Source organism: Neoarius graeffei, chromosome 28 (genome assembly GCF_027579695.1).
Source record: "Neoarius graeffei isolate fNeoGra1 chromosome 28, fNeoGra1.pri, whole genome shotgun sequence".
Classification (NCBI taxonomy): domain Eukaryota; kingdom Metazoa; phylum Chordata; class Actinopteri; order Siluriformes; family Ariidae; genus Neoarius; species Neoarius graeffei.
Window position 1 is genome coordinate 14562649 of NC_083596.1, and position 18630 is coordinate 14581278.

The 18630-nt window shown below is 42.2% G+C and overlaps 1 protein-coding gene across 3 annotated transcripts in view; it reads right to left on the minus strand.

The window, feature by feature from the left end:
- Positions 1-13118, minus strand: part of poldip2 (polymerase (DNA-directed), delta interacting protein 2) — a 59937-nt gene extending 46819 nt beyond the window's left edge. For 2 of the 3 annotated variants that reach the window (XM_060912187.1, XM_060912185.1), the window contains exons 1-3: positions 12928-13118; positions 3304-3385; positions 132-229 (exon numbers count right to left, since the gene is read on the minus strand). In XM_060912187.1, coding sequence (XP_060768170.1) covers positions 132-229; positions 3304-3385; positions 12928-13112 — 365 coding nt within the window. In that variant the 5' untranslated portion in view covers positions 13113-13118. The remainder of the gene's footprint in view (positions 1-131; positions 230-3303; positions 3386-12927) is intronic. The other variant, XM_060912186.1, reaches the window with a different exon arrangement.
- Between the last annotated feature and the right edge of the window lie 5512 nt (positions 13119-18630).

An 18630-nucleotide genomic window follows, 5' to 3' on the forward strand; every position in this document is an offset into this window, starting at 1 on the left:
ATCTGCACTCCTAATTGTAATATAAACCTATGAATTTGATTACAGGAAAAAATTCCCTCAAAGAACAAATCCAACATGTACAGGGAGTGTGAGAGACATTTTACTCAAAACTGATGAGGACTGGTGTTCACCTGTCGGATGCTGGAGGTGTGATGTCACGGTCGTAAAGTCGGGCGTGCCAGGGGAACAAGACGATGCCTCTGTAGCCAAACACACTGTGCAGGAACAACTGGAACGAAAACGCACAACCTTTATCAAAACTAAGGCTCCGACTGACTAATTATTTTGAAAATCAATTAATCTAATGCTTAGTCACCAATTGCTTGGATTATTATAAAAATATTTCTGCCCAGAATTATAATTATTACTGATATCAAGCAACCAGAATATCATCAAATACTTATGTTCATCAATCACGTTTTAAATCAGACACACAACCTCATAAGATTATGGGATCCTGTACATTCTTACTGCTCCTGCACACTTATTTACACCTATACTTCCAATGACCAACAAGCCATTACGTGAGGGTCTTCCCAAGATTTCAAAGCCCTGATTGAGTCGAATTCAAAATAAATAAATATATATTATTTACCAGCTGGGAGGTCCGTATGGTGAAATACCGTGACCGAGGTCTTGAAAGTACTGAGCGAGCCCCTCTGGGCCGAGGTCAGTATTCAAGACCGAGGTCGCGGTATTTCACCATACAGATCAACCTTAAGCTGGTAAATAATATATTTATTTTTTTCTTTACCAAATTCTAACAGAAAACGAGAGCGCCCGAAAGGGAAAACCGAGCCGAGGCGAGCCACCATTTTGAATCCTCATTCACGGCTGTAATGCAAATGGCTTCCTCCTCGGTATACAAGTGCACTTCCATGGCAGGAAAAAAAACTACGTTTTGCCACCTATGTAGTCCCCTATTTATACAAAACTGAGTCATTCAGGATTCAGCCATGTTTTTGCTCGGCGTTAGCAAGTTACAGGGTTTTAGCTTTCTCCTGAAATGTTTTCTTATAGTTTGTCTTCCTCAGGGTAGTAAAACTCGCTTTCGCTGTGAACACTGTTATCGCGATCCATGATGTAAAATTAATGCTGTTTTGAATCCTCATTCACGGCTGTAATGCAAATGGCTTCCTCCTCGGTATACAAGTGCACTTCCATGGCAGGAAAAAAACTACGTTTTGCCGCCTATGTAGTCTCCTATTTATACAAATAGGAGTCATTCAGCCATGTTTTTGCTCGGCATTAGCAAGTTACAGGTTTTTAGCTTTCTCCTGAAATGTTTTCTTTTATTTCTTCTTCCTCAGGGCAGTAAAACTCGCTTTCACTGTGAACACTGTCGTTATCGCTATCCATGCTGTAAAATTAATGCTATTCTCCTGAGAAATGCTGGCAAAAATTTATGATTTTTGATAATCTTATAAGAGTGATTCCACGCTTATGGGTACTGAAATGGGGACATGAACTTATTTTTAAAAATTCACCTAAAACCATTTCTTTTTTTTACCATCAGGTCACAAAACATGTAATCTTTAATGAATGATATGTTAAAAGATAACTTTAATTTTCTGAGATGTAATAAAAACATATTTATATGCCAAAGTCAGAACGTAACAGAAGTGTTGTGGATATATATATTCTCAATTTTAACAATGTAGAATTACTTTTTGAAACATAGGAAGGTGATGTTTTAGCAAATATAATTAATAAACATGTGTAGTAGAATAAACATACACATTCTTTCAATAAGATTAACATGGTATAGAGCTAGATTGTAATTAATTTGTAACAGACGCGAGATGGACAATCGTAACAGAAGTAATGTAACAGACATCATTTTGGAACTCATAGGCTTAACTTTGGCATATAAATATGTTTTTATTACATCTCAGAAAATTAAAGTTATCTTTTAACATATCATTCATTAAAGATTGCATGTTTTGTGACCTGATGGTAAAAAAAGAAATGGTTTTAGGTGAATAAGTTCATGTCCCCATTTCAGTACCCATAAGCGTGGAATCACTCATAAGTAAATCTTATTTAAAAAAAAAAAAAGATAAATATTGACAAAAAAAATGCTACTATGTTTGTTGTTGTGAACGAGCGAGTCGCCAGAGGTCCGTATCCAGGGTCCGTATCCTACGATACGGACCCGCTCGCTAGCCAATCAGAGCGCAGGATTTGGACTGCGAAAAAAATAAAGGCCTTTATCTACCAGCTGTCTGACTAACCGAAATACTTGGATGCTAAATTTATTTTGATTGCCATATTTGCACAAAATGAATCATTTGTGTGTGGAATCGACTTTAGGGTTGACTCTTATGCCGCTTTTCCACTACAAACGCGGCTGAGTCGGGCTGAGCCATGCCGTGCTGAGTCGGGCTGAGTGGGGCTGTTGGAGTTGCATTTCGACTACAACCACGCTGAACCGTGCTGGCTGGAAGTGGGTGGACACATTGGGTGGAGTTAGCGAAAGTGGGTGGACGTCACGTGATGTCGTTAAGCAGCGCAAACAGTGACATCAGTGAGCTTTTAAGCGGTAGTCTTACAACCCGGAGAGTAAACAATAAACATGGAGGACATGGAGTCGTTAGTGTTGCTGGTCTTGGTGCTGTGGCTTATTGTCACCGACAACGCCAACAGATACTGGCAAGAGCGTATAGATGAGGCGAGGCGCATAAGGCTTCATAATTCTCGTAATTCTCCTTCTTCCGGGTTTGCGGTGTTTACAGATCCCAGCGTGCTCGCGGGGCGTGTGTGGGCATGTGAGGACACTCCTCCTCACCAATCAGTGCACAGGGGAGTGTCTTCTCACGCCCCCAGCCTCACTCGGCACGGTTTGGCTCGCTTCAGCCCTACTCCAAAACGGTGCGAGTTTTAGGGGCTGAGCAGGGCTGAAGCGAGCTGAGTCGTGCTGTTTTTTTGGTAGTCGAAACGCGAGCCGTGTCGGGCTGAAGTGAGCTGAAGCGAGCTGAAAAAGGGTAGTGGAAAAGGGCCATTAGTTTTCAGCACCTGGAATCAGGGAATCGACTCCCAAAGCCTTCGATGTGAACTGAGAGCAGTATAACTTGAGACACACTATATAATATGAAAACTGTAGTATTTAATAAATAGCTTACCTGCTTACAAGTTAATCGATTCAGACAGATTCGGTACTTGTGGTGTGAAACGAGGTAGGGTGCGCCATAGCGTGCTCCATAAAATAGACCAACTAATCAATTATGGCATTCACGATTTTTCTGAACACGTAGTGTTTCTGATGGTATCTTACTGAGAACGGATGTGTGTGTAAACCCTTACCTGTCCCGTTTCATATTTGCCATGCTGCTTTGGGGCTTCAAACACTCCCACTGTCTCTAGCACCTTCCCTTCTGCCCTGTTACTGACCAAAATGTACAAGAGAGACGCAAACACAAAGACATGTTAGAGATGCACATAGAGGTGACATGTTATACAAGCAAGTATTATTCATAGAATATCTCGTACACATTTTGAAGAAAGAAAAAAAAAAAAGAGTGAGAAGAAAAACATGGGACAAAAATACACAAGCTCAAAATATAACCTCTGGATCATGAGGAAACACACCGCAGTGTCAGCCTAATAATCTGAATCAAAACACCACACTTCAGTACTAATATAAGGATTAAAGATGTATTTAATCTGTGGACACAAGCTCTGTATTATTTATTTATTATCTCATCTCATCATCTCTAGCCGCTTTATCCTTCTACAGGGTCACAGGCAAGCTGGAGCCTATCCCAGCTGACTACGGGCGAAAGGCGGGGTACACCCTGGACAAGTCGCCAGGTCATCACAGGGCTGACACATACACTACGTTCAGACTGCACCCTGAAACGACCCATATCCGATTTTTTTGCCCATATGCGACCTGTATCCGATTTGTTATTGACAATCTGAATGACACAGATCCGATTTTTTCACATGCGACCCAGGCCGCTTGGATATGTGGTCCTAATTCCGATGCATATCCGTTATTTTCACATGCAACTGCAGTCTGACCGGACAGGTAGCATTCATGCGACCAACACGTCATCAACAAGAGACAAACGTCACTATTCTGCGTTGGCTAATCCCGCCTCTTTGGTGGAAAACAATAACATTTGTACAGTTTTCAGAATTTAAATAGACTTTTATAGAATTGATCAAGCTAATGGTGGATTTGGTAGGGACCTGGATGTTGATCTGTTAGCCTGATTAAATAAAACAGTTTCTATAACTGATTTATAACTTAAACCATCCTGTATTACAAGATTATAAGATTGTTCTGGAAATTTCCAGTAATTTGACACCTTCGGTCTCATTAGTCTGCTGCCCACATTAATCAGATTATTGTGCGAGTTCCGCCACCGCCACAAAAACCACATCGCCAGGTCTCGCCTCATCTCCATAGCAAACTGCACTGGTGTTTATGCACCTTGAGCCAGCGCTGAGAGAAGTTGCAGAATTCAGCTGGCTATAAACAATCTAAATAAATATTTATAAAAATGTAGAAAAAGTTTATTAATATGACGAAATAAATATGTGCAAATTATTAAGCCTGAATTAAGAGTTTGGTAATACAGCGGCTGTATCCCAAATGACTGCCTACTGAAGCTCGAGTGCACTATATAGAGTTTAAAAATCCATTACTTCCTAGTAACATGTAGTGCACTTATATAGAAATTAGAGAGACATTTAGGAGTCAACCCTCGCTACCAGGCTACACGTTTTCATTTCAGTTCAGAAACAAAAACACACACGAGACCTCACACTTTAACACTAACCAGATAATTAAACAAACAAACAAAAAAAGAAATCATTAAACTTGAAGAGTGCGCTTTTTTTTTGTTTACGTATTACGTAGATGTGCTTATTACGTGTCAATTTGCGCATGCGGGACACTTTTGGGTCGTTTTCCGTTCATATTGGAGATCGCATACAAGTCTCATATAATTGGTAATGTGAACGGCATAACAAAAAAATTGGATTTCATAACAAATCGGATATGGGTCGTTTCAGGTTGCAGTCTGAACGTAGTGATAGACACAGACAACCATTCACACTCACATTCACACCTACGGTCAATTTAGAGTCACCAGTTAACCTAACCTGCATGTCTTTGGACTGTAGGGGAAACCGGAGCACCCGGAGGAAACCCACGCGGACACGGGGAGAACATGCAAACTCCGCACAGAAAGGCCCTCGCCGGCCATGGGGCTCGAACCCGGACCTTCTTGCTGTGAGGCGACAGCGCTAACCACTACACCACCATGCCGCCCTTATTTATTATTACTACTACTACAAGACCCACTGTAGACCTTTGTTTTTGCTTTCTACGACTCAAATCCCAAGGTCTGAATCCAAATTATTCTTTGTCAACTGACCACTGAATGTTTTACAAAAATAAAATCAAGAAATAAAAATCACTGTATTTGGTTGCAAGGAAGACAATGAGTTTTCCCTAATGCTAGGCTCAGACTACACAATTTGTATTTCCTCGCCTGGTTTGACATCTCCTACGACGTATTCCTTAAAGGGGAACTGAAGTAATATTTAAACTTGCTTTATTTCTTAATTAACGTGTTATTCAATTACGTTTTCGGTTTTATTAACCTTATATCATGACTCGTATTGGCATATTACATTACACTTATCGGCCTTTTCGGTTTTTAGCCATGTTGAATGTAGTTCGTTTGGTCCACGGCAGGCGTCGCTTATCTGTGTGATCTTCACGAGACTTGTGCGAGACTTCAAACGTGACCTATCTGCGCTGACAGTTTGAAAACTGTTTACACAGTGGCCAGATCGCCATATCATTCCAATTTAGATTAATTTGCCAGCTTCATCAGTGATGGAGTATCAGTCCTGCACGCTGTGGCGCGTGCACCTGAAGGCACGCCTGGGGCTGCACACGCGCCGTGAACAAGGCGCATCTGAGCTCAATTAAGGAACTGTGTGTTTGCCTATTTAAGGACTGTACCGATGCATTTGCATCGCATGTACGCATTACCGAGCCTTTCTACCCATTGTCTTGAGTTCCTGTTTCACGATTCTTGTGCCTGTTTCTTGTTCTTGTCCTCGCTTAGCCTTTGATGTACTGTTTGCGCCTTGACCGACTCTTTTGCCTGTATTCTCGTTTTGGATTGTTTGCCTGTGTATATATTCTCACTGTATATATATTCTGCACTTTATTAAACTGTATACTTCTGCTCATACTGTACATCCGCCTCCCTTGCGTACATGACATGGAGATTATTCCATACGACTTCCAACCAACGTGGAGTAGAGAAGAGTTGGAAAGATGACAGGATAAGGACTACTCCATCGCGCTGGTATTGACGTCATTACTGTCACACAATTAAAACGTGCCAAATCAGGCGGCTGGTGGGTTTTCAAAATAATAAATACATGCATGTATTTTTGTGATAAATACATATTATACTGAGCGCATTTCCCACATAATCCTCACTAAGGTTTCGGACAGCACTGCAAAATGGCGTCCCCACTATATAGCGCCCTATATAATGAGTACGGAGCGATTTCGGACACAGGGAAAACTTCCGGCTTTATTACATCAGCATTTGAAGGAGGGCGCGCGCGTCTTTTGACAACGTTGGCAGATGTTGGTCACGTTGATTTCCGCTGTACGTTTTACTTCCGTCCTACGACGTCTCGCACAGGTCTCAGCGAATCTCGTTTACAGCCATCGCTTTGACATATGGACTGATATATTACAGAGCATATTTCAAACACTCATAACTTGCTATAGCAGCGACAAAATAGCTGTCAGAAATGCGTTCCTACATTTTATAAAATGAGATAGAGAATTTTGATAATTAAAAAAAATTGCCTTCAGTCCCTTTTTAACATTCCTTCTATAACCATGATCGACAATTTCTTAACCTTCCTGATGACAAGCAAGGACATGAATGATGATCAGTTAGTGTTAAACTTGTAGTGTTGCCAGTCCAAGACACGGCACGAACTGATGGCACTATGGTTCCACAATTGGACTTTCTGACCACACAGAACACAGTTATAGGAGTGAGTTATTTCTAAATGCTATCCATTATCACGCAAATGAGGATGGGTTCCCTTTGAGTCTGGTTCCTCTGAAGGTTGTTTCTTCATGTGGTTTCAGGGAGTTTTTCCCTTCCCACCATTACCTCAGGCTTGCTCATGAGGATAAATTCATATTTTTCTGTAAAGCTGTTTTTCGACAAATGTTATAAGGGCTACGCTAATAAAATTGACTTAACTCAAAGGTGCTTTGAGAGTGCTATTGCTAAACCCATAGACCTGTGAATTGAACTGAAATGAGCAATGTCCTGGGTTTGATCAATGGAAATAGATAAAATCGCTGTAACTTGAACGGGATCCCTAGTGAACCATCATAATCATAGGTAAGGAACCGGGTTTTCTGTTTCCACTGACAAAGAACTGGCTCTGGGGCCAGAAAAAATGGTTCCAGGCTAGCACCAACTCTCTGCTGGGCTAGAGGAAAGAACCGCTTACGTAACGGGGGGGGGGGGGGGGGGGGGCGGGGGCGGAGTTGTTAAGACCAACAACAATAACAAGACCGCAAAAGATCGCCATTTTTAAGCGACGAGAAGCAGCAACTGTACAAACGCGAAGTCATCCATTATTATTATTATTGTTGTTGTTGTTGCTGCTGCTGCTTCTTCTGTGTTGTTTTTGCTTCGATATTCGCGCCAAGGTTTATGCAAACGTAGCGACGTAACTGACGTATACAATGACGTAACTGACGTATACAGCGACGTAATGACGTGGTTTCCCTTAGCACCGCGAGCTATGGAAAAGCAAACTGGTTCTCAGCTGGCTTGCAAGTTGAACGAGTTGTGAACCAGCACGAGCCCCGAACCAGCCCTGGAACTGATTTGATGGAAAAGGGGTATGAGTGAGTATCACAGCTTTGGGGCCTTTTAGAGCTTACAAGTAGCTTTGGTCACTGATTGATATTATGACTAAGAAAGAGAAAATTACCACATTTCATCTCTCTCTCTCTCTCTCTCTGTGTACATCAAATCATATGTAAAATTTGGAAAGTGTTGCGTCAGTTAATGTACATTCTATGATCTAAACCTTCAGTTCTAAACATTTTTCATAGTTTATTTCTTTCCTTGTACGGTATACTATGGCATGTTAAAAGCAAAGTTGGAAAAAATGTTAATACAATTGCAACAAGTTTCACAGAAATTGGCGTTTGTACTTGTGTTCACAGTTGCCGAATTCTCCAAGTTGCATCAGTTACCAATGTTATCTGCATGCCACTAAATAAATTATTCACATCTGGGAAAAACTCTGTGTTGTCCAAGATGGCCTTTGGGCCTTAAGTCATTCCATATTTGTTTGAGTTTGCTCTTTCTATAATAGCCACACAGTTTAATTTTAAACCCTCTGAATGTTGCGTCAGTTACCCGTGGAATTGCCCCATAATAATCTAATCTTCCCTGAGGAAATAAAATAAATTAAGAGGATTACTTGGCAATATGCAGCCAAGGATGAGTTTCTACATGAAAGTATGATGAACGTGATCAAGCCAAGTTTTAAAATGGAGAGGGTGGAGCATCCAGCCACACACACACACAGAGCGACCAAGAACCCTTGGATGCACAGCTATCTCAAGTCAAGTTTATTTGTATAGTGCTTTTAACAATAAACATCGTCGCAAAGCAGCTTTGCAGAATTTGAATGACTTAAAGTGCATATCACGGGTAAATTCAGGAGCAAGATCAATGTAATTCTCCTATTTTATATTAAACTTTGGTCAAATATCTGTCACATTTTGCGCAATTTTTTTTACCTTGCGCAATACCAGAAAAATTCAGTTGAAATCAAGCCATTTGAGGCGAATTGGTCCGCCTCTGAAAAAACTTGGCATTTGGATTTCCCGGGAAACATTGATTTTCGTGACGTCGCGTGCGGGACGCCTCCTTCTGAATCCTACGTCAGCACTGGTTTGTTTATGAGAAAACGACCTGGTGGTTTTCTGCAAATTTCTTCAACGTTATCACGTAATTATTAAAATGGTTAACAGATGTATCGTAGGAGGGTGTAGCAACACCAATCTTGATGGGATTAGTACTCATCGTTTTCCAAAAGCCTGGACAATGAGAGAGAAATGGGAGCACTTGGTCTACGCAGGCTGTGCACTGAAACCGTGCAAGCTCGCGCAGCCTGCTGGCGCTTCCGCAGGTAACGTTACGAATCTGGCTCCAGACTCCCTTGGGATTTTTCCAGACGTGTTTTATTTTTTTCTGCTGTAGACAGATGGCCTTGTGCAAAATTACCCTTCTGGATGAGTATGTAAAGGGACATACTTTCATATATATATTTAAAAAAAAAACAAAATGTGACACCTCACCGAATCCAGGGACGCATGTCGGCCGAAACGAATCCGAGATAATCGCAAAAGAAGCATTTTTTTTTCGAAATTTGTGATTTTCGTTTTTTTCCATCATGTGCAAGTTGAGATCTTGAAGAATGCAATCAGTATTTCAGATAATAGATTGTTTTGTTGGAAAAGCATACATTTTTTTGTTGCAAATTGTCTCGTTTTTGTCAGGACTGTAGCCTGCTGGGGGGGTGTGGGTAAATTACCATATGGGCCATTCACATGATGATTTAAGTCTTTTGGGTTTTTTTTCGAGAATCAGCTGTATGATACGAGCTGAGCTCGTGGCTACTTAAGCTACATACAGGCATGTAATTTCACTATGGAATGAGCAAGCTAAACAGAGCGCAGAGGAGCTGAAACACCGCGAAGCAAACAGACACACGGTATTTACATCGGAGATAACCATTTCTAGCAAAAAAAAACCGCAACCAAAAGGAAGTGTTCTAGGACTACATTCCATCGGAGGCATTGGTGTGTGCAAGGCAACGTTTCTCTTTCTGATGGGGTAAGTTTATTAATCTAAGGCTGCGGGGTTATTTTTGCATGTAACGGAGAGTGTTGTGGTTTGGTTACATGAAACTAGTGTTGTGTTAGTTGTGTCATCATTGTGCTATCTTTCTTTCTTACGGTGTGAATAATTTTTCAACCACAAAACGTTAAAGTATACTTTAGGACTTGTACTTCATAATTGTGTTGGGCATACTTTGCATGGAAGGAAAATTGACGTGGTGATCTTTGTTTACATGAAAGTAGCATCGTACTAGCTAGTAGGGGGTAGGGCTTTCCTTAATGTCATGCAGATAAGCACCATTATGTGCCCGCCCTACACCCAGAGTAGCTGAGATGGAAAACTTTGAGGGCGATTTTCTCCCTTTTCTGTTTTAAGAGGTATGCACTTTCAAAAGGCCACACATTCTTCAAATATTGTCAGATCTCCACATGGAAGGCATCATTGGAAAGCTTAGAAACTGTACTTTCTGAATCTGTCAATAACTCAAAATGCCCCCGGGCGGACATGTGTCCCTGGATTCCGTTATCTGACACAAATTGGTCCAGAATATGCACTTTAAAACATGAGCTAATTTTATCCCTAATCTATCCCCAATGAGCAAGGCTGTGGCAAGCAAAAACTCCCTCAGAAGACACGAGGAAGAAACCTCAAGAGCAGCGCTCGAAACTAACGGTGTCCCGACGTCCCGGGGACCATAAAAAATGTCATCGGGACACAAAATTATCATATCTGGGACAATCCCGGGACAATGGAAAAAAAATAGATCTAGAAAAAAGTTCTACATTAATATTATTTACAAAGCCGTAACACATACGTAGACATTCACCTAATTTGTCAATTTTAATTTTAAAACGTTAACAGCGAAAAATACATAGTAGCTACACTTTCGATGCACCTGCATCCGTAGGCTACAGAGCAGCGCATTCTGTTCTAGAATCTTCGGCCAGTGTCCGCATTATATGGACTTGGAATGGAATTGCTACCACACACGCTGCGCCGACTCTTGCCAGAACAAAAGTGGTTGAAGCGGACCGACCGCGGGGAAGAAACTGAAAGCCCAGACATAACGTCTCCGGGACCTTCAGGATCCAAAGTGTCATCGCCTGGTCTGCAGGCAACGCTAGCAACTGAATGAACTTAATGAACACTGTTAGACACGTTATAAAATACAATAGGAATGATGTGGATGATATTGACGGAAGATACCGTTCAACAGAATAAGTGAGTTTTCTTGGTGTCTTTCTAGTTCAGAAAGTTTAGTCAGTCAGCAGCACAACTAGGCTCGGACCTACTGGCACTATGTTGATGTTGCTAACATTTGCACCCACGTTTCGGCAGCGAAAGTTCATAAAATGGATAACGGAAAGTTCATAAAAATGGATAACGGTAATGGAAAACGGAAAGTTCATAAAAATGGATAACGGTAATGGTGAAAATTATAAGTTGGCCTTATAAGTGCCAACAGATATTCAAGGTATAAGTAGATGAAATGAACATAAAAGGGGTCTTATTTTCAGCTAAAGTGTACTGCAGATGTAGGGAGTTGAAACATTTTCTGAATGAGCTAGTTGGCCCCTTTAAATAAACGGGTATCTATACATACAGTGAGATCGCCAAAGTTTAATAAACTGAAAATGCAATAACTGTAATTTTGAAGTAGATGATGTATAGGACATGTGTCGTTTGTGTCTTGTGACTTATTGTAAAAATGATATAAAGGGTTCAAAATCGCATAGTTACAAATATAATAGTAACTTCATATGATAATATTAACCACTGGTTATTTCAGAGAGGAAAAAAAATGGGGACACTATTGCTTCCATTCGGGACAATACAACACAGAATTCGGGACCACTGGGGGACACAAAGAAAAAAAGTTAATTTAGAGCCCTGCTCAAGAGGAACCAGACTCAAAAGGGAACCCATCCTCATTTGGGTGACAACATGACTATCTTAGGTTAATATGGGACGGCCTCGGGCTGAGGTGCCCTTGAGCGAGGCACCTAACTCCCAACTGCTCCCCGGGCGCCGTTAGCATGGCTGCCCACTGGGTATGTGTGCGCGCTCATTGCTTCAGATGGGTTAAATGCAGAGAGGAATTTCACAAGTGTGTGATGAATGAAGTTGTGCTTTCTTTCTTTCGTTCCTGTTAGAGGGTCACCACGGCCGATAATGTCCTTCCATCTCCTCCGCATCTTTTTCTGTCGCACCATCCGTCCTCATGTCCTCCTTCACCACATCCAGAAATCTCATCTTTGGTCTTCCTCTTTCTCCTTCTACCTGGCGACTCCATCTCCAGCATTCTTTTCCCAATATACCCTGGATCTCTTCTCTGTACCTGTCCAAACCATCTCAATCTCACCTCTATCACTTTGTCTCCAAGCTGTCCTACAGTACATGTCCTGTCCCTCTAATCTTCTCCAACTTCCTGACTCCCAACATCTTCAGCTCTGCTACCTCCAGTATTTTTTTTTTAAAATCAGTGCCACTGTCTCCAAACCATACAACATAGCTGGTCTATCTATAATTATAGCATTCTTGCTTTATCATACTCTAGCTACACTGGATTATGTACACTAGCTTAGCATGATGTGTCCCACTGTCAGACTGCAAGTCTAACATAACGGCTAGCTTAGCTTAGCTACACGATTACACAACCATGCACGCCTTGTTTAGCTATCGTGTTAGCATAGTCACATGTCAAATAATAACTTGCTATATCTAAACATTTCAACAACTAATTCAAGTTACAAAGCAACCTGGGAGTGTTATTAACAATTATCAGCCCACAAAAGTCTTTAGCAGGATATGTATCGTCCTAAATATCCATTTAACTATATAAACGTCCAATATCGCGTACTAACGTACTAAATAGTACGCCAAAGCAGTATTCTTCCAGCTGTACTGTTTAGCATACTACATACTCTTTAGTATGGTAGTAGGCTTGTTTAACGCTGACTTAGCATAGTTAGCTAAAGACGGAGCAACTGCTTACCGGGACGACATGAACCGTTTTTGTTGTATATTCAGGAGCCCACATGAGGAACATTGCAGACGGCGTCTGTTCACTTCATGTCTGTTGTTGAGTTCCACACTGAGTAGCCGCAGTGTGTGTTTTTTACTAAACTTGTGAATAGTAGACAATATCCCCCAGTTCCGTAACACACACACCGCCGCCATCTTTGTTTTCAGTTCAGAACGCAGTACCAAAGGGCACGACCCTCAAGTCGAAAACTGATCTGAGATCAGTGTCAGACTGCGGAATTACAGCCAATGCTGTGTAAGACGAAAGCGACAAACTGATCTCGTGCCGCTGTTTAAACGGGTTAATGGATATGAGTCCGCTCCAGGCTGATCTGAGATCAGTGACAGACGGGTGAATTTGAGGCAGTGACGTTATAAGAGTTAGTGATAAACTGATCTCAGGTCAGCTTAGCGTATAGTGGTGCTATTTAATTGGAATAAAAGACACGCTTTTGTCTCATTTAATCCCAAATGCATCCCTGCCATATGAGCACATAAATTTTAATTTAAAAGTTGTATTAAAATAACATAGATTAGATTAATTTATTAAGGGGGTGGCACGGTGGTGTAGTGGTTAGCACTGTCACCTCACAGCCAGAAGGCCCTGGGTTCGAGCCTAGCAGCCGATGAAGGCCTTACTGTGCGGATTTTGCATGTTCTCCCGGTGTCTGCATGGGTTTCTTCCGGGTGCTCCGGTTTCCCCTACAGTCCAAAGACATGCAGGTTAGGCTAATTGGTGGCTCTCAACTGACTGTAGGTGTGAACGTGAGTGGTTGTTTGTCTGTATGTGTCAGCCCTGTAATGATTTGGCGACTTGTCCAGGGTGTGTCCCGCCTCTTGCCCATAGTCAGCTGGAATAGGATCCAGCTTGCTTGCGACCCTGTAGAACACGATAAGCGGCTACAGATAATGGATGGATATTATATTAGATCAATTTATTAAGGAGGTGGCACGGTGGTGTAGTGGTTAGCACTGTCACCTCACAGCCAGAAGGCCCTGGGTTCGAGCCGAGCAGCCGATGAAGGCCTTTCTGTGTAGAGTTTGCATGTTCTCCCGGTGTCTGCATGGGTTTCCTCTGGGTGCTCCGGCTTCCGCTACAGTCCAAAGACATGCAGGTTAGGCTAATTGGTGGCTCTAAATTGACCATAGGTGTGAATGTGAGTGTGAATGGTTGTTTGTCTCTATGTATCAGCCCTGTAATGATCTGGCGACTTGTCCAGGGTGTACCCCGCCTTTCGCCCATAGTCAGCTGGGATAGGATCCAGCTTGCCTGTGACCCTGTAGAACAGGATAAGCGGCTACAGATAATGGATGGATATTATATTAGATCAATTTATTAAGGGGGCAGCACGGTGGTGTAGTGGTTAGCACTGTCACCTCACAGCCAGAAGGTCCTGGGTTCAAGCCTAGCAGCCGATGAAGGCCTTACTGTGCGGATTTTGCATGTTCTTCCCGTGTCTGCGTGGGTTTCCTCCGGGTGCTCCAGTTTCCCCTACAGTCCAAAGACATGCAGGTTAGGCTAATTGATGGCTCTCAACTGACTGTAGGTGTGAATGTGAGTGGTTGTTTGTCTGTATGTGTCAGCCCTGTAATGATTTGGCGACTTGTCCAGGGTGTATCCTGCCTCTCGCCCATAGTCAGCTGGGATAGGCTCCAGCTTGCCTGCGACCCTGTAGGACAGGATAAGCGGCTACAGATAATGTATGTATGTATGGATGGATGGATACATGCAAGTAGGACAATATACTAATGTACAGTTGAACTAAATACATGAAACTAAAACCAAGGATAGCACAACAAAGTATAAAACACTTATTTCCATTGTGGTCCATCCATTATCCGTAACCGCTTATCCTGTGCAGGGTTGCGGGCAAGCTGGAGCCTATCCCAGCTGACTATGGGCGAGAGGTGGGGTACACCCTGGACAAGTCGCCAGATCATCGCAGGGCTGACACATAGAGACAAACAACCATTCACACCTAAGATCAATTTAGAGCCACCAATTGCTGGGTTTCATGTGACATCGCATCTGCCTCATTAGTTATTCAAAACTTTAGCTGGTGGTCTACCAAAGCTCAGTTGACAGAGCGTTTGTATGGAGAAGCTACATTGCTCACATGAAAAATGCCTTACGCTTGCGTTGTTTTAGGTTGTTCGAATTGATCAAACCGTGAAACTGATAAAAGTTTCTTCAGGGTTCCCCATGAACTAATAAAGGGTGAACGAACACGGGATTTCACAAAAAGACGTCAAGAAAGGTGGCTTTTGAACCTCTGACTGAAATCGAAGGGAGCCGAGTCGAAGCATGCTCGAGTTTGCAGTGATCACTTGGGGAAAGGTTTGTATTTCCTTCTCAGCTATGTCCTTAGTGTTTTCCAAGTACTTTTCTTGTTATGTGTCGTTATTTTATGGTACTTTTTTGTCACGAAGCGCTAAAGTCCCCAGCTGTTTCTTTGTTTACTCCTCACTCTTCACAAAGTCCATATGCATGAAGGTTGCGACAAAATTCTTACCCAGCCATACAGTTACAATGCGCCGTGATCACTTCTCTATCTTGTTGAACTAAGATCCAGGTCTTTAAAGGGGTTTCTGATGATCTTTGTGAATGATTTACCTGAGAGATAAGAGCCAAAACAAGTGAGAATCAAGCCAACTGTTGTTTGTTTACACTTCAACTTGCAGCACTTCGCTGTAAAGATGCGAACGAAAAGCTTAAAAAATCATACTTACACGGGCAAAAACAATCCAGGATTCATTCGGCAGTGACTTGATACCTAGGTCCTTTACCCAGCCACAAAGAAAAAAGTTGTAAGTCTCCATACTCTTCCACGCTTTCATCTGTGTTGCGGTGTAGAAGGACGTCTGCAACAGCAGATAGTTCAAGATGTTGGGGAACTCGACTGAAGGGTAGTTTTCGAGATCGTATGACAAATCCTTCTATCCCAGACTGTAGGGGTCGATTCCATTGCACATAGCAATCTTGTGAATATATCTAAAGCGAGCAGTGGCTTCTAGATTACGAGCATACTCTGATAAGTTATCGCTGGTTGTTTGCACTACGGCAGCCGTTGAGACCACCAGCTATTTCACTGCCGGTAAAACCGCTAAGGAAAGTCACGTGACTGAAACCCAGCAATTAGCCTAACCTGCATATCTGTGGACTGTGGGGGAAACCAGAGCACCTGGAGGAAACTCATACAGACACGGGGAGAACATGCAAACTCCACACAGAAGGGCCCCCAGTGGCCACAGGGCTCAAACCCAGAACCTTCTTGCTGTGAGGCGACAGTGCTAGCCACTACACCACCCGATATGATACAATATAGTACGATACAACTAGTGGTGTAGAGCCATATAAAGTGACACATGTTGTATATTAGACTATTTAAAAATTATATGCACCAGAATTTTAGTTATAGCTACACTATAGCTTGTTTTTTCCTGTGTCCTTTTATTAGATTTGAGATTAGATTTTTTTTTTTAAAGTTAATATCACTAGTAAAATGTTAACTTGAAATCCTATATTGGAGGGATGTATGTTCGTTTTGTTAAAAGGTGGAAAGAAAAATATTACTTATGATCAGTCTATAGGACTTTATCATGTATCCCAATTTGGGAACCTGCGCTGGTCAGCCTGGCTATGCTATAAATATTATTTTCCTATCCAGCTTGTAGCAAAATAAGCGCATATCCATCAGATATACCCAAGATTAAAGGATGTACTCATTGCATCTGGAAAACATGGAGTCAAACTCATACAAAGGTACAGTATGTCAGAGTAAGTCTGTAGATTTGACACCCAGATTAGGGGATTTTATTTTATCTTATTTGAAGATTATTTCACTCTCGAGATTATTATGATACGCAGTGATCAGTGTCCAGTAGATCAGGCAATGTTTGAGGTCTGTAGTCATATCTCCTCTGTAATAACCACAACTTTAATAAACCATCCAGATCCTTAAATCCACATGTAGCCTAAGCTCCTGGTAAGCTGAGAGGACAGAGAAATTGTTTTTTTAACATATTATTGTCTGATATTGTTTGTTTGGAGCATGACTTTATTGTATTTCCAAGAAGGGAAATAATTTATAAGACACAAAAACAAACTAACAGCTGCAAGTCTCTTGGGGTATGTGTTAGCACATCTAGCCACTGGGATTTCTGCCCATTCCTCAAGGCAAAACTGCTCCAACTCCTTCAAGTTAGATGGGTTGTGTTGGTGTACAGCAATCTTCAAGTTGTGCCACAGATTCTCAACTGGATTGAGGTCTGGGCTTTGACTAGGCCATTCCAAGACATTTAAATGTTTCCCTTTAAACCTCCAGTGTAGCTTTAGCAGTATGTTTAGGGTCATTGTCCTGCTGGACCATGAACCTTTCTTCCCAGTCTCAAATCTCTAGCTGACTCAAACAGGTTTTCCTCCAGAATTGTCCTGTATTTAGTGCCATCCATTTTTCCTTCAGTCTTGACCAGCTTTCCTGTCCCTGCAGATGAAAAACATCCCCACAGCATGATGCTGCCACCACCATGCTTCACTGTAGGGATGGTGTTCTCAGGGTGTTGGGTTTGCGCCACACATGGCATTTCCCATGATGGCCAAAAAGTTCAATTTTTGTCTCATTTGACCAGAGAATCTTCTTCCATGTGTTTGGGGAGTCTGCCACATGCTGTTGGACAAACTCCAAATGTGATTTTTTTTTTTTAAGCAATGACTTTTTTTCTGGCCACTCTTCTATAAAGCCTCACTCTGTGGAGTGTACGGCTTAAAGTGGTCCTATGGACAGATACTCCCATCTCCACTGTGGATCTCTGCAGCTCCCTCAGCGTTATCGTTGGTGTCTTTGTTGCATCTCTGATTAATGCCCTCCTTGCCTGGTTTGTGAGTTTTGGTGGGTGGCCTTCTCTTGTCAGGTTTGTAGTGGCGCCATATTCTTTCCATTTTGCTATAATGGATTTAATGGAGCTCCCTGGGATATTCAAAGTTTGGGATATTTTTTATGACCCAACCCTGATCTATACTTCCCCACAACTTTGTCTCTGACCTGTTTGGAAGCTCCTTGGTTTTCATGTTGCTTGCTTAGTAGTGTTGCAGAGTCAGGGTCCTTCCAGAACAGGTTGATTTATACAGACATCATGTGACAGATCCCTGCGACCCTGTGGAACAGGATAAGCGGCTACAGATAATGGATGGATGTGACAGATCATGTGACAATTTGATTGCACACAGGTGGATCTTAGTCACCTAATTATGTGACTTATGAAGTGAATTGGTTGGACCAGCTCTTATTTAGGGGTTTCATACGAAAGGGAGTGAATACTTATGCACACTCCAGATTTCTGTTTTTTCATCTTAATTATTGTTTGTCTCATTATCTCTAGCCGCTTTATCCTGTTCTACAGGGTTGCAGGCAAGCTGGAGCCTATCCCAGCTGACTACGGGCGAAAGGCGGGGTACACCCTGGACAAGTCGCCAGGTCATCACAGGGCTGACACATAGACACAGACAACCATTCACACTCACATTCACACCTACGGTCAATTTAGAGTCACCAGTTAACCTAACCTGCATGTCTTTGGACTGTGGGGGAAACCGGAGCACCCGGAGGAAACCCATGCGGACACGGGGAGAACATGCAAACTCCACACAGAAAGGCCCTCGCCGGCCACGGGGCTC